This window comes from Amphiprion ocellaris, chromosome 23 (genome assembly GCF_022539595.1).
Source record: "Amphiprion ocellaris isolate individual 3 ecotype Okinawa chromosome 23, ASM2253959v1, whole genome shotgun sequence".
Taxonomy (NCBI): Eukaryota; Metazoa; Chordata; class Actinopteri; family Pomacentridae; genus Amphiprion; species Amphiprion ocellaris.
In genome coordinates, this window is record NC_072788.1 from 12454351 (window position 1) to 12470385 (window position 16035).

The window sequence follows — 16035 nt, forward strand, 5'->3', positions numbered from 1 at the left end:
GAATGAGGTAAATGAAGAGAAAACTTCCAAGAGGGGTGAAATCTTTTTATAGGCACTGTACAGGGGGTCCTCGGTTTACGACGTCCTCGACCTACAGCGTTTTGTCATTTTGTTGGAACTGGTTACATGGAACTAGCTGGCAAGTGGAGTGGACAAATAGCATCCATAACCACTGCAGGAAAACTGAGAAGGCCTTTCATTTCTTTTCAGCCCTTGAGGTGTTCCTCTGAGAGCCATGTTAATGCACAATCAATGCCTGATCAATAGCAAGTCTATAAGCAATGAGCCACAAGTGGCAGTGATCCATATCTCTATCCGAGTACAAACACTCCAGATTGATATAAAGAAGAAGACAGCAGAGGCCAAAAAGAAGAAACACACTGCAGTTAATAAAAGTTCTTTTTCAGGTTGTAATCTGGATTCATCTGCTGAAGGTGCTGCATGAAGCATTTTATTGATATCTGGTGTTTTGACTCTGCAATTCTAAATTCTAGATTTATATAAACCTTTTTCGACTTGTGTTGACACAGTGAAGTTACATTAACTTCATATTATGTGTATTTTAAATTCAAATTTCTGCATCATTGATTTCAAACTAAATTGAAGTTGAAGCAACTTCATGAAACTGGGTTGATAACTTAATTTTGTGGTGAAAAACAAAACAGTTAAACTGAACAGATACATAACAGACTGTGGAGGAGAAAAAGACTAAAAAATAAGACGGTATCAAGACACTCATTCAGACAAAAGGAAAAGCAAAGATCAACTGTGTTGAATGAAAACATCAAATATGAATGAAATCGCAGCGTGCGGCTTCAAAGTGTCTCAGACCTCCGACATTTTCACACTGAAATGTTTCTTTGTTCATTTGTACTCAGACCATGAAGCCAACATGAAGCAGACTGCAGCTGCTTCAGTCACGATTCACAGGCTGGAAAATGAGTCCAGTCCTGAGCTTTTACAAAGCAGACTGGAGCCTCGGGGGAAACTGCAGGAGATCCACAGGCTCAGGGTTATTATTATTATTATTGTTATTATTATTGTTATTATTATTATTGTTATTATTATTATTATTATTATTATTATTATTATTATTATTATTATTATTATTATTATTATTATTATTATTATTATTATTATTATTATTATTATTGTAAGTCAGTATCACAGAAATATTGAAGTCATGTGGCCAAAATTCAACCACAAAACACTGAAAATTCTAAACTTTACATGCTTTTCATTCCTCTGAACCATAAAACCTTCCTTTTCTTTAAAAATTCACCATAATTAAACCGTTTATCAGAGTCAGAAACTGCAAAGAAACAGAAAAACTTCCAAAAGTCCTTGAATGTATCATATATGATGTTGAGTTAAGTCAGGAAAAATAGCTAAAATTACTTTTAAAATTGTGATATTTGATCAAAATCACTTTATTTTTCATATTTCATTCTTTTAAAAAAAATCACAGAGAATAAACCATTTGTTTTAACCAGATTTGTCAAAAAAACAAAAAAATTCTGAGCTCCTCTGAAACTGAAAATACATGAATGACTACTGCAACCAACAGTTAGATAATAAAAATTCAGAGAGTTTTCAGATGAACTGCAGGCTGTGTTCCCACAGAGCAGAGAGGAGACCACAAAAGAGTAAAATAAAACATACTGGATGTAGCGAGAAAATTCTAATTTAAAAATTTTTTTTGCATGAATGCATTTTGTAAACTTAAAACAAAAACAAAACAAAAATGGTTGTAAATATTTATAAGAATAATATAAAAGAGGGAAAATGCATAATAATACAGGAAATTAAAGTACCAACCAACTCAACATTAAAATGATTCTGAAAAAACAAAAATTATTTTTCCTATTTGAAATTATAAATATTTTTTATTTACTATACTAGCAGCTGGTCTCATATTTATTTCATTTCCTCCATGTTGCTGTTCTGAATTTCTGATTCCACATCATTTTCTCTATTTCAGAAATGCCATTCATTCTGACTTCGTTTTTAGAATGAGAAATCTATTTCAGAAACTATCTGCACGTCTTAAACATGAATTTAACCGGTCGGCCGTCCGACACTCGACTTCTTTCAGACCATGAGAGGCGTTTTGTGGCCTGCAGGGTCAGAATTGATGGACCAATAAAGGAGCTCAGCAAACTGTCACAGAGCGCCGCCTTAATATAGACACTGACTCTGAATTGTGTTTTGTGTTGAGAACATGATGGAGGGATTGAGTAAATGGAAGAGATGGAGGAGAGAACGACTGACGGGGCTCAGCAGTATGTTCACTTTGTTTTTAAAATGTGCAAAAGGCACCACAAGCAAAGTAAATGTGCAGGAAAGAAAACTAAAAAGATCTAAGTCAAACCTCAAATTGTTAATGAGACTTTCTCTCGTTAAAATTATAAAAAAAGACAGTTTTTCTAACATGTGGTTCAAGGTTTGTGATAATGTGATGAACAAATGAGAAATCCTTCATTTGATAGCTTCAGTCTTAATCCTCTGAATTTGAAAACTCACAGCAGGTTTAAAAGACATGTTGTCTTCAAGAAAATCGACAAAAGTACCCCAGAAACGGAAGCAGTAAAAACAGAAAGAATCATCAGATTTTCTATTTTATCATGGTCTTGGAAATACCCCTGTGTGAAATGCATTTCTTGTAGGAAAATCAACCAAATCAAAGCTTAAAATTCTGATATTCCACCAAATATTCTCTTTTTTCTTAATGTTTTATTCAAAGAGTCATTAAATCTAAATGTTTTGCACCAGATTCTGTAGAAAAAATGTAACATTTAGAGAGTTTTCAGTTGAACTGCAGGCTGTGCTTCCACCGAGCAGAGAGGAAAATCAAACATAGTGGATCAGTAAAATAATGCATAAATGCAATAAATACTCTATTTTGTGAAAAAAGGGATATTTTCTTCTTTTTAAATTGTGCATCTAGAGTAAATATATATATATATAATACAATTTTTTATATTTAATGTTGTGTTTTTAATGTATGTACAGTATAAAATATGTTAATATTTAGTCTAAAAAAATGTGCTTCCCATTCATAGTCGCAAATTGTTAATTATAATTATTATTATTGCTACTATGAATTAAATAATGAATATTTTTGTTAACACTGTATCCAAAAAAAGGATATTTTCTTTATTTCATTGGATCACCAAAAAAATTAAAATTTGGCATGCCTTACACTGTAAAAATTTTTAAAAAAAAATATTTTTACTATTTTAATAGTGACCACAGCACAAAAAAAAATAAAATAGAAACAGAGCAGCAAGTTGTTGGAGGATACTTTCAGCATGGTGAAATATCTTTCTACAGCTGATGTGCAGAGCAGAGTGAAAAACTGTTAATAGTTAAATATCTATAGTGAATCTAAATGTTGTACATGTTGGTTCCAGGTGCTTACATTAAAAAACAGACATTTCTGAGTTTTCTCTATTTCTAGCTATGTTTGTTCGGTTTCCACAGAGGTGCAGGATTTTATACTGCAGTGAAAAATGAGCCCCCAGTGAGAAACATCTGCCTGTATTCACATGTCCTAAAAGACTTGTGTGGTCTGACATTCCCATGTTTTCTCATCTCCTTCAGATACATTCAAGTATTTCATTGTACAAATTAGCATAATGACAATCAATATCGGAGAAGTCAAGATCAGATAATCTCTGATTACAGGTGAGTTGAAATATGAAAATGAAAAGTTTCATCTTTGTTCATATTAACAAAGAAATGATAATGCAGAAGTTAACTAGTGAGATTTTCCGGTCATTTGAAGTTTTTTTTTTTTACAGCTAACTTATAAACTGATACTTTATTCTGTGGTTTTAGTTATTATCTGTAATTCAACAGAACATGGAAAATCTGTAAATAGTAAAAGATTATTCCCCATTTCTTTCAATCATCATTATAGATAATTTTCCTTTCAATTAATGGCCAATATCTGTTATAATTTATCAATCCTGATTTAAATACAGTACAAACTGAAAATTCACTTTTAAATATTGCAAAAAATATCTATTTTGTAAAAAATACAGATGCCAGTTTTGAACTTATGTAGAATTTTGTCCTTTTTTATGAAGTCAACATCTAAACTTACAGAACAAAATAAAACAAAATCTAATAGTAATAAAAATACAAAGTTTTGAGGTTGACATTATTTACAATTAGGGCCTGTCTGTTATTTGTTTGTTTGTTTCATTTTCACATTCAACATGTAAGTGAAAACTAAAAAATACTAAAACAAACAAACAACAAACTAAGAAAAATGCAGGTAAAATTTGTAAAAAAAAACATCAAAAACATTTAAAATAGGATTCACCCTTTTTTCAATCCTTAATAGTCATAATGTTCCTTTCAGATAACAACTAATATCTGTAAGAAAATTGGATTTTTTTAAAATTTTATTTTCAAAAGTTGTAATTTTGTTTTCAAAAATTGTTTCAAAAGAACTTGGTAGAAATTTTTTTTTTCAGGCAGTATTTAAGCAAATACATTTTCTTAGATTTTATCTGTTATTATCACTAATTCAAAATAAAAAACTGGGCAAATTTGTACAATAACAGTGAAGAAACATGACTTGCTATTTTTTCAACCTCAACACACACAATATCAGATTTAAATAATAAATAATTCTGTGCCAATAAAAATGTTTCTTTTACAGCAAAACTTGCATAATTTTATGTTCAACCATTGTAAAAGAAGAAATTACTACATAATTTCTCCATGACCATCGAAATGAATATGTTTTTTCTGTGATCTTACTAGATATTATCAGTAATTTTAAAAAACAAAACATGGAAAAAAAGGGAAAATTAAAAAAAATTCAATCCTTAATATACATAGTTTTTCTGTCAAATGACGACCAATGTTCAAAAGTTAAAAAAGAAGAAACTTCTGATTTAATTCAACAAAACAGGGGAAATCTGTACAATAGCAGTAAATTTGCTAAGAAATTCTGATCAAATAATGTCATTTTTAAAAACTGAGCACATATATTAATGTGGTACAAATTCTAGTGATCATATTGATCACAGTGACGTTCATCATCTTGCAGCTTTCTCTGGTTTTAAGGTGAAAGGTGAAACCGCAGTGGAGAGATTCTTCTGCTTTGCCCCGAAGGTCGATCAATTATTGAACCGACCAACCAGAACGCAGCCTCAGTGTGTGTGTGCTCACTTCCTGTTCACACGTTGCCACGGCAACAGCAGAGAGAGGCACGTTGGATCAGGGAGCAACAAAAACAAGCCTTGATTTTCTCATTGTTTACACATTATTTTTCTGTCCCTGTTCAGTATTTCTGCATCAATCCTCCTTCTTCTCTGCCCTTCCATCCTCTTTTATTCTCTCTAATGCCCTTCTTAGACAGAAATCATCACATAATTGAGAGCTCACAGGGTAAATTCAGCATCATGTGTCTCAAAAGAAATGTGATAATAAAAGATAAATAAGAACTTCAGCTCCAAAGCTAAGAAAGATAAAAGTATTTATAGTGTAACAACAGTCACCAGTATGGCTGCATGAGAATTTAAAGGATGAAATATTGCTATTTGGAAACTGAAAATGTTACATAAATCCATAAAATAATACAGAATGTGTTTGCAGCTCACTACTTTGTCTTGTGGCGAAATCACAGATTTTTATTGGTCTAGACCCAAAAATTTGTGTTGTCCATTCCATTGGACACAAGGTCCGAAGGAGTTAAAGTTTTTGGAATTTTCCTTTTAATTACATTAATGTGTAAATTATCAGCAATTGTTTACATTTTTTAACTATATTTTTTTTTACAGTGTATCTGTCTTTCCGCCTTGCTTTGCCTCTTTTTCTGTCTCCTTCCTCCTCTTTAATCCGTCTCTCTTTGATGTTTGTAGACTGATCTCTGTTCCCTCTCATGTTTTATTCAGTCGGTCCGACCACAGTGTCCCATTTCCCGTTGGCGGCCATCTTGGTTGATGGCACATTGACTTGGCTTCGCGCTGCCACCACTAGCTTATTCTGCTCTGGTTTTATTATCCATCTGCTAAAGTCCAGGAGAACCACATGTCTGAAACACGCATGAACACTGTGTCATGCTGGGATGTGTCCTAGATTCAAGCCTCAGCAGACGGGAAGTTCATAGTTAAGTTTTAATACTCCTCGAACCTGATTGGCTGAACACAACGAGTCATAACTGGAAAGCTCGCTCACTCCGATTTCCCTCGAGAAAATTTAGAATAAAAACAGCTTCCTCCTCATTGAAAGGTAAAAATTGAACTTTCACCCCAATTAACTGTGATTTTAATACTAACAATTTGATTTAGACTCCCAAAATCCTCAGATTCATCTTATTAATTGCACTTTTTCTCAGTAAATATGTTACATCTGCACTAAATCTAAACTAAAATTTTTTTCAGGTCTCTTTGAAAAGGTTTAAAGAGAAGCATAAATGCTAAAAATTGAGAATAACAATTTTTAAAAATCTAACAAATTCAATTTATTCATTTTAAAGATTTTTATCAATTTGTTCAGTTAAAATGTTTAAATGTATTATTACACATATTTAGCTATATTTAAATCTTAAAAATATTATTATTTATAAATATTTACTGCTATTTGAAAGATAAATTATGCATGTTAAGGACTAAAACACAGTTATTTTACAGATTTACAATTTTTTCCACAGCTTTTACAGTTTTTTTAACATTGAATTATGACACTGTTTTTTAAAACATGTTTTAATTTGTTTTCTGTCACCTTTGCTTCTGATTTTCACCATTTTTAAGACAATATTCTGTCTTTCCAGCTGTGCTCAGATTCAGTGTTGTGTTATTTGAGGTGAAGCTGAGGACTCGACCTGATCACAGTTACATAATTCAACTGCAGCTGTAATTAATAAACTGGCTGCTGATAGACGCTGATATTGATTCTGTTGATGCAGCTGATCAATAAACTACAAACAGCTGGAAGCAACAAACTGAACTGCAGCTGCTTTTATTCTTATGAAACCAGATTAAGGAAACAATATATCAACTCACTGATCAACAATCCAATATGATCAATGCTAAATTAAGATATTGATCTAAATCATCGTCAAATAAACCGATAAAAATCACTAAATGTGTCACTTTATCAGAAACAACAGAAGATTTATTTTTTCTTTTGATGGAAAAGGCTGTTTTTTTGATTAAATATCTGCAAGAGTTCAGTAACCAAATGGTCAAGTCTTAGCTTATTTGCTTTTTACAAGTTGATTTAAATGCAGAACACATTGCATTAAAAGGGTATACAGTGGAAAAAAATAAATAAAAACTAAAAAAAAACCAACCTGATAAGGGAAAAACAAGTGAAAATGGGGCTCTGGAGTTCTGAAACGTAGTGAAATGCTGCGACGTTCAAAAATTGACAAACAAAAACAACAACCATAAAAGAATAAAATTAACAACAAATTAAATAAAACTAAATAAATATAAAATTAGCAGATTTTATCATGGATTTAAATAAATTAAAAGTTTGCAATTGAAAGAACAAAATATTATTTGTAAAAGAGACTTTTGATGTGAATGTTTTTTACAGTAAACATGTATATTAATACTATTTTATTATCTGTAATTTAACAAAAACAAGGAATAATATGCGAAATGATGCTTAAAAATGATTCACTGTTCTTGCTGATTTTCACACCGTACAAATAGTATAATTTTATTGTCAAATGGACAAGAACAAATAAATATTTGTAAAAATACAGATTTTTGATGTGGACATAATTTATAGTTTTGGCCTTTTTTGTGTTTAACATATAAATTAATATTTTCTCTGTGATTTTAATAAATGTTATTTGTAATTTACGAAAAAAATAAATAAAATATACTTTAAAAAATTAACAACTACAAACTAGTAAACAAACATTTACTTTTTATGTTTTATAATTTTGTCTCAGATCTCTAAATTTTAAAATATATTGACATATATCATTTGTGGGTGACAGAAATTGATGCATTTTCTGGTTATTTGCCAGTTTATCAACAAAAAACGTATCTGTGATACTGACTAAATGACACTACCGTTGACTAAATTGGTTAAATTTATCACATTTTTTAATTTTATTTTATTTTTATTTTTTTATTCTCAGTTCCTTGAATTTGTGCTGTTGATTTTCCTAAAACCTTCCTGATGGGGCAGACAAAACCCTGACTTAGTGCAAATGTAAGATGAGCAAAGATGAATCTGAGGATTTGAACCAGACCACAATGAGACGGAAACTTTCTCGTTAAACAACTGAGTCCTAATTTCACAATAAAACGCTGCATCAGTAAATGTGCAGCGTTCAGACTTTGATTTTTACACCTGCTTTCCGTCGTGCTGCAGCATTTAATCACATGTAATTCAGCCTGTTGCTCTTCCTCTGCTCTGCGAACGTCTGAATTAAACATGTGGATGCAGCAGATCACAGCAGGCTGATCAGCTGCTTCAGGTTTCATGGGATGTCTGCTGGTTTCCAGAGCTACGGCTCGCTGACGTCTCTCTCCACTAACGTCTGCTGTTGATTCACGGGTCTATTTCTGGCCTTGCTGTCGATGTCTCACCTCGAACGCGTTTTTATCGACACCTCCTGCTCTGCATGATGCAAATCTGCTGTTTTTAGAACAAAGGAGGCTGAACTGGAAGCTGATCGACATCCTAAATAATCCGTCACAACGTCCCTAAATTACTATGAACACAAACGCTGTAGTTTATTGTGACTCAGCCGCCAACCTGCTGCACAAAATGTTCCCTGAAGCAACAACGATGGATTAAAGAGCTGCAGAACACAGCAAATTATGAGCCTTATGAGGCATTTTAAAAGATTTACATCCAGGCAAACTATCACTACGTTGTTGCTTTTAGTCTTTTCATTGAATTTGTTTTTTTTAAAAAAAGGATAGAAATAAAAGTTTTTGATATTTCAGCCCCTTGATGTGGACATTATTTCCATTTTCAGTTAACAAATAACAACAAATAAAAAAAAAAAAAAAAAAAAAAAAAATATATATATATATATATATATATATATATATATATATATATATATATATATATACACAAAAAAATAAATATATGAATTTTAAAATAAAAAATAAATAGAAAATTTAGTCATTAATATATATATAATCTTCTGCCAAATAGCAACAAATATCTGTTAAATAGTAATATTTTTGCTGATTTAAATACAGTAAAATAATATCATTTTACAGTCTAATATTGTAAAAGAACAAATTACCATTTGTAAAAATACTGATTTCTGGTATAGACACTTACAGAAACACTGCCTGCAGTTCACCCAAAGAGGTAATACATGTTTTTGAAGAGATTTTAACTAGATCTGGTTTGAACAAATAGTTTATTTTTGGTGATTTTTAAATCAATATTCGTGATTTTAATGAAATATCACAATTTTAAGCTCACAATTGGTTAACTTTCCCCTATTGAAGGACATGTCTGGCTCTGATAAATGGTGTAATTTTGGAGATTTTTTCCCACCAACATGCCTTTGCAACCTGCTGGCAGCTTTAGGTTCAGAAAGTTAATAGCTAAGATGTATGTAAAAGGACTGAACTTGAATTTAAGGTTTACTTTGCATCATTTTTTTGCATGAATATGCATAAAACAAGTCAAAAAGCAGCCACTCCTGCCGTATTTTTAACTTTGCGACACATCTTTGTCTTATCCTTCACAAATTAAACCTATGGCAAATTAGAAACAATCGTCTACAACCAGTTTGATCCGAGCGGCGCCCCAGAAAAAAGCTGATCTGGGTCACTTGTTGGTCGTTTTTCTTGTTTCTCTGTCGTCCTCTGGATCCTTCAGAATGTTCTCCGTCTCTGCTGCTGTACTTTTAGTTTTATTTGCTGCTGTGTTCTGCTGCAGTGACCCAGTTTCCCCCTCAGGGATCAATAATCTCTGTTTATCAGCAGCGCTTCATCGGACGAACACTAATAAAAAAACATGCAGGAATTTGTTTCGATGACAGACCAGACAGAAGAAATGGATTCTTTCACGTTTGTTTTTTTGACATTCTGGTTCCTCCTCCTGCTGTTTCTGTCAGCGTTGGATACTTTTACACCTTTTAATGGCATTAGTGACGCACTCAGGGTCCGATTACTGGGTGACAGTGTGAAATAAATAACATTTTCATTGATTTGGATGCTCTGAGCACGATGGAGGTTTGATTTTAACAGCTGCTGGAGGCCAAAGAGGCAACTGAAGCTTCACAGTTTTGCAAAGTCCTACAGAAATAGTCGTTTTTTACAAGATCTATTCAGCACAAATGTTTTACTTTTGGCAAGAGACACATGGAATAAAGGGATTTTAATGAAATATTATAAGTTTAAGCTAAAATTTGGTTAAGCTCAAAACATATGAGCAGTTCAAGGACAGTAAAGTTGAAAATGTGACAATTTTTTCCGGTTTTCCGGTTTCTCATTCTGATAAATTGTGTAATTTTAAATTTTTTTGTAAAGACAACATAATTTACATACATGCTGGTAGGCCTTAAGGTTAAAATATTATTTGGATATGTTTTTAAGTAAATAGTGCACAAGAACATCTAAAATATATCAAAACCAGCCAAAAAACCCCACAAAAAAAAGCCACTGCAGCAGTATTTTTCATTAAGTGACTGTTGATCACAACGGAGTCACTCATATTCTCACTGATTTGTCGAGAAGTGCAGATTTTTTTTGTTTTTGAAAGGATCTATTTAGCTCAAACATTTCATTTTTGGGTAATTTTTAAATGACACATGAAATAAAAGGGATTTTAATGTGACATTATGTTTTAAAGCTTATATTTCATTTAGTTTTCTGGTCAAACAACACAGATGAGCAGTTCAAGGACAGTCGGAAAGTTTACACAGTTTCTCACTCTGATAAATTGTGTAATTTTTGCATTTTTTTAAAGACAATATATCTCTCAAATGCACTAGTCGGCCTTGGGGTTTAGAGTTTAATATCTACGATAGATATACAGGGACAGGACTTGAATTTAAAACATGAATATTCCTTTGAAAAAGCCTGAAATGTACCAAAACCAGCCAAAAAGCAGCCACTGCAGCAGCATTTTTCACTTTGTGACTGTTGGCCACAGGTGAGTCACTAATATCTTCACAGATTTGAGGAGGAGCACCAAAGTATTAGTTTTCAACAGGATCTATTGAGCTCAAATGTTGTATTTTTGGTGAATTTTTAAAATAAGACATGAAACGAAGTGATTTTAATGAAATATGTTTTAAAATTTAGATTTAATTTCCAGGTCAAACAGCAGGAATGATGGAGGAGAGGTAAGAGTGTGAATTAGAGATGATGAAGGGATGATGAAAGGATGAAGGAATTAAGCACTGATGAATGGACGAAGGAGGGAAGATGGAGGAATGATGAGGGATAAAATGGAATGATGAAGGAATGAAGAAGCAACGAAGGAGGAAAGATGAAGGGAAAATGAAAGGATGATGGAAGAGGAATGAAGGGATGAAGGAAGAATGATGGAGGAGGAATGATGAAGGATGAAAGGCTGATGAAGGGATGAATGATGGATGATTAAAGGATGACGGAGAAGTGATGAAGGGATGAAGGAAGTATGATGGAGAGAAGATGAAAGGCTGATGAAGGGATAAAATGGAATGATGAAGGATGATGAAAGGATGAAGAAGGAACGAAGGAGGGAAGATGAAGGGAAAATGAAAGGATGATGGAGGAGAGTGGAGGGATGACAAAGGAGGACAGATGAAAGGATGAAAGAGAGATGATGAAGGGATGATGGAACGAGGATGACGGAGGGATGACGGGGAAGGATGAAAGGATGATGAAGGAATGAATGTGAGATGATGAAGAGATGATGAAAGGATGAAGAAATGAAGCACTGATGAAGGGATGAAGGAGGGAAGATGGAGGAGTGATGAGGGATACAAATGGAATGATGAAGGGATGAAGAATGAACGATGGAGGGAAGATGAAAGATGATGAAGGAGGAATGACGGATGATAAAAGGATGATGAGAAGTGATGAAGGGATGAAGGAACGAGGATGAAAGAGTGAGGATGAATAAATGAAAGAGGGATGACAGAGGAAGGAAGAAAGGATGATGAAGAGATGATGGGGAAGGATGAAATGATGAAGGAGGATGATTAAAGGATGATGGATATGAAGATGAAAAGATGAAAGAGGGAAGATGAAGGAATGAAGCATTGATGAAGGGATGAAGGAGGGAAGATGAAGGGAAAATGAAAGGATGATGGAGGAGGGATGATGGAGAGGATGAAAGGCTGATGAAGGGATGAATGATAGATGATTAAAGGATGATGGAGAAGTGATGAAGGGATGAAAGAGGGAGGATGAATAAAAGAATGGGAGGATTATGGAAGGATAAAATGAATGAATGATGAAGGAGGAGAGTTGATGAAGGGATGACGTAACGAGGATGAAGGAGTGAGGATGAAGAAATGAAGGAGGGATGATTAAAAGATAAAGGATGAAAAAGGGATGAAGGGCTGATAGAGAGGTGAAGGTGGGATAATGATGAAAGAATGAATGAATGAAAGGATGGAAGGATGAGGACGGGATAAAGGAGGAATCGTGAAGGGGTGATGGAAGGATGATAGACGGATGAAGGTGGGATGATGCAGGAAGGATGAATGCAAGGATGGAAGGATGATGAAGAAATGATGGAAGAGGGATGAAGGGGTGAAGGAATGATAGAAAAATGAAGGTGGGATGATGCAGGAAGGATGAATGAAGGAAGACGGGATGATGAAGGAAGTTTGAATCAAAGGAAGGAAGGAGACATGATGGAGAGATGATGAATGAAAGGATGGAAGGATGATGGAGGGATGGGTGAAAGGATGAAGGAGGGAATTCCCTGTTGCGTGGCAGCAGCCAATCAGCGCTGCGGACACACACACCAGCGTTACGTAATATTACATCCAGACGTGCGTGTGTTCACGGGGGTTTTTCCTGCTTTAAACACACACGCTCCCCAAACATCGCGAGAAAACGCCAAATATTTAACTATAAATCTCGTTTATGTTGGAGGAAAAGAGAATCTCTAATAACTGGCTCTACTTTATTTAAAACACGGAATGAAAAACGCGTTTTTTCTTACTTGGATCAACAAATAAGCGTTCAAACCCCTTTAAATATGAATTCAGAGCTTTAAAAGCACCAAAAAGCTGAAATTTATTCAGAAATTAAACGCTTTTTCAAAAATAATATCAGATAACGGATGTCAGAAAGTGCAAATTTTAGCCTAATTGATGTAACAGGTTGATGTAAAAATGAAAAGGTGAAGACTATAAGGTGTGTATGCGGGTATCAAACGGAATAAACGTCTTACCTGAGTGGCTTTATGGAACTGCTTTTTCAACCCCGCGACAGACATCACTTCGGAGAGGTTGGAAAATATAAATGAGGCTGATTAGAATAAATAAAAATAACGTTTCTGATTCAAGCAGGATGAAGAAAACCCGGATCTAGCTGAAAGACAAAAAGATAAACGGTAAATCCTCCGGTAGCGTCCGTTTATTTTGGTGGAAACAGGAGTCGATGATCGTCAGACCAAACCCAGCTGGATCTATTTTCAGTCTGAGAGATGAGGAAGAGGAGGAGGAGGAAGGGGGCGGGGATCGTCTAATGAAGAGATGCATCACTTCAGAGGGAAACAAATGCAGAGAACATCTAGAGAAGCAACAAAAATACTCGATTACAAGCAGAACTCCTGCATTTAAACACGCACGGAGCTGAAATCACACAGTCAAAAACTTTATATTTGAACTGTAAGTGAAGTAAAGTGGAGTTTTTAGTGGATCTCATTTATCTTTTTGCTTTGTTGAACTTCAAGTTACATTATTTCCCCTTTAAATTAGTTTTCTAATTACAGATAAAGAGCAAAAATTAGGCATAGTATTTGCATCTTTCATTTCTTTTCAGTAATGAAGAGATTACATTTTACATTTTAGTAGAGCAAACATTTAAGAGACTTTTAGACTTTTACTAAAATAAAGTTGCAGGAATGTTAACATGAGAGGAATCAAATGATTTCAGGAGATTCAACCTAAAAAGAGACTTTAACATTTAAACTAACTTAAAACATTTAAAATTTAAAGACTTCATTTTTAAAATTTGTTTTACAGCTGCCATTTAAATGAATACATGGTTTCTGTGATCTCACTATTTAATATGTGTAAATAATCAAAATAGGAAAATTCTGCATCATTACAGTTAAAAATGAATCCTTAATATACATAATTTTCCCATCAAATTTCAGCAAATATCTGCAAAATCATTAAAAAATATTTTTAGTGTAATTTTACTGTCAAATGTTGTAAATACAAACAAACAAACAAAAAACAAAAACAAATGATCATTTATAAAAACACTGATTTTGTGTTGTTTTCACAGTTAAGATACAGTACCAGTCGTTTGGACACATCCTCTCATTCAATGGTTTTTCTTTATTTTCATGACTATTTACATTGTAAATTCTCTCTAAAGGCATCAAAACTATGACTGAACACATCTGGAATTATGTTGGAAGCAAAAATGTGTGAAATAAGTCAAAACATGTTTTATATTTTAGATTCTTCAAAGTAGCCACCCTTTGCTTTGATTACTGCTTTACATACTCTTGGTCTTCTCTCAATGAGCTTCTGAGTCACCTGAAATGGTTTTCACTTCACTGGTGTGTCTTGTCAAGGTTAACTTGTGGAATTTCTTGCCTTCTTAATGGGGTTGGGACCATCAGTTGTGTTGTGCAGAAGTCAGGTTGGTACACAGTTGACAGCCCCATTTGACAACTGTTAGAATCCATATTATGGCAAGAACCAATCAGCTGAGTAAAGAGAAACGACAGTCCATCATTACTTTAAGAACTGAAGGTCAGTCTGTCTGGAAAATTGCAAAAACTTTGAATGTATCCCCAAGTGCAGTCACAAAAACCATCAAGTGCTACGATGAAACTGGCTCACATGAGGAAAGGAAGACCAAGAGTCACCTCTGTTCCTGAGGATCAGTTCATAGGATCAGAGTCACCAGCATCAGAAATCACAAGTCAACAGCACCTCAGATTAGAGTCCAGATAAATGCCACACAGAGTTCTAGTAGCAGATGCATCTCTGCATCAACTGTTCAGAGGAGAGTGACCAATCAGGCCTTTATGGTCAAATAGCTGCTAAGAAACCACTTCTAAGGAAAAGTAACAAGAAGAAGAGATTTGTTTGGGCCAAGAAACACAAGGAATGGACATTAGACCAGTGGAAATCTGTGCTTTGGTCTGATGAGTCCAAATTTGAGATCTTTGGTTCCACCCGCTGTGTCTTTGTGCAACACAGAAAAGGTGAATGGATGGTCTCTACATGCATGGTTCCCTCCGTGAAGCATGGAGGAGGAGGTGTGATGGTGTGGGGCTGCTTTGCTGGTGACACTGTTGGGGATTTATTCAGAATTGAAGGCTCACTGAACCAGCATGGCTACCACAGCATCCTGCAGCAACATGCCATCCCATCCAGTTTGCATTTAGTTGGACCACCATTTATTGTTCAACAGGACAATGACCCCAAACACACCTCCAGGCTGTGTAAGGGCTATTTGACCAAGAATGAGAGTGATAGAGTGCTGCGTCAGATGACCTGGCCTCCACAGTCACCTGACCTAAACTCAGTCCAGAAGGTTTAGGATGAGATGGACCACAGAGTGAAGGCAAAAGGACCAACAAGCACTCAGAAGCTCTGGGAACTCCTTCAAAACTGTTGGAAAACCATTTCAGGTGACTCCCTCATGAAGCTCATCCAGAGAATAACAAGAGTGTGTAAAGCAGTAATCAAAGCAAAGGCTGGCGATTTTGAAGAATCTAAAATATTAAACATGTTTTGACTTATTTCACAATTTTTTGTTGACTACATAATTCCAGATGTGTTCATTCATAATTTTTATGCCTTCAGTGAGAATCTACAATGTAAATAGTCATGAAAATAAAGAAAAACTATTAAATGAGAAGGTGTGTCCAAACTTTTTGACTGGTGTA

General features: G+C 34.1%; 1 protein-coding gene across 1 annotated transcript in view; it reads right to left on the minus strand.

Moving 5' to 3' along the window:
- sh3gl2b (SH3 domain containing GRB2 like 2b, endophilin A1) overlaps positions 1–13600 on the minus strand; it is a 42997-nt gene extending 29397 nt beyond the window's left edge. Inside the window, exon 1 of the mRNA XM_023280843.3 lies at positions 13351–13600. Coding sequence (XP_023136611.1) covers positions 13351–13395 — 45 coding nt within the window. The 5' untranslated portion in view covers positions 13396–13600. The remainder of the gene's footprint in view (positions 1–13350) is intronic.
- Positions 13601–16035: the final 2435 nt, after the last annotated feature.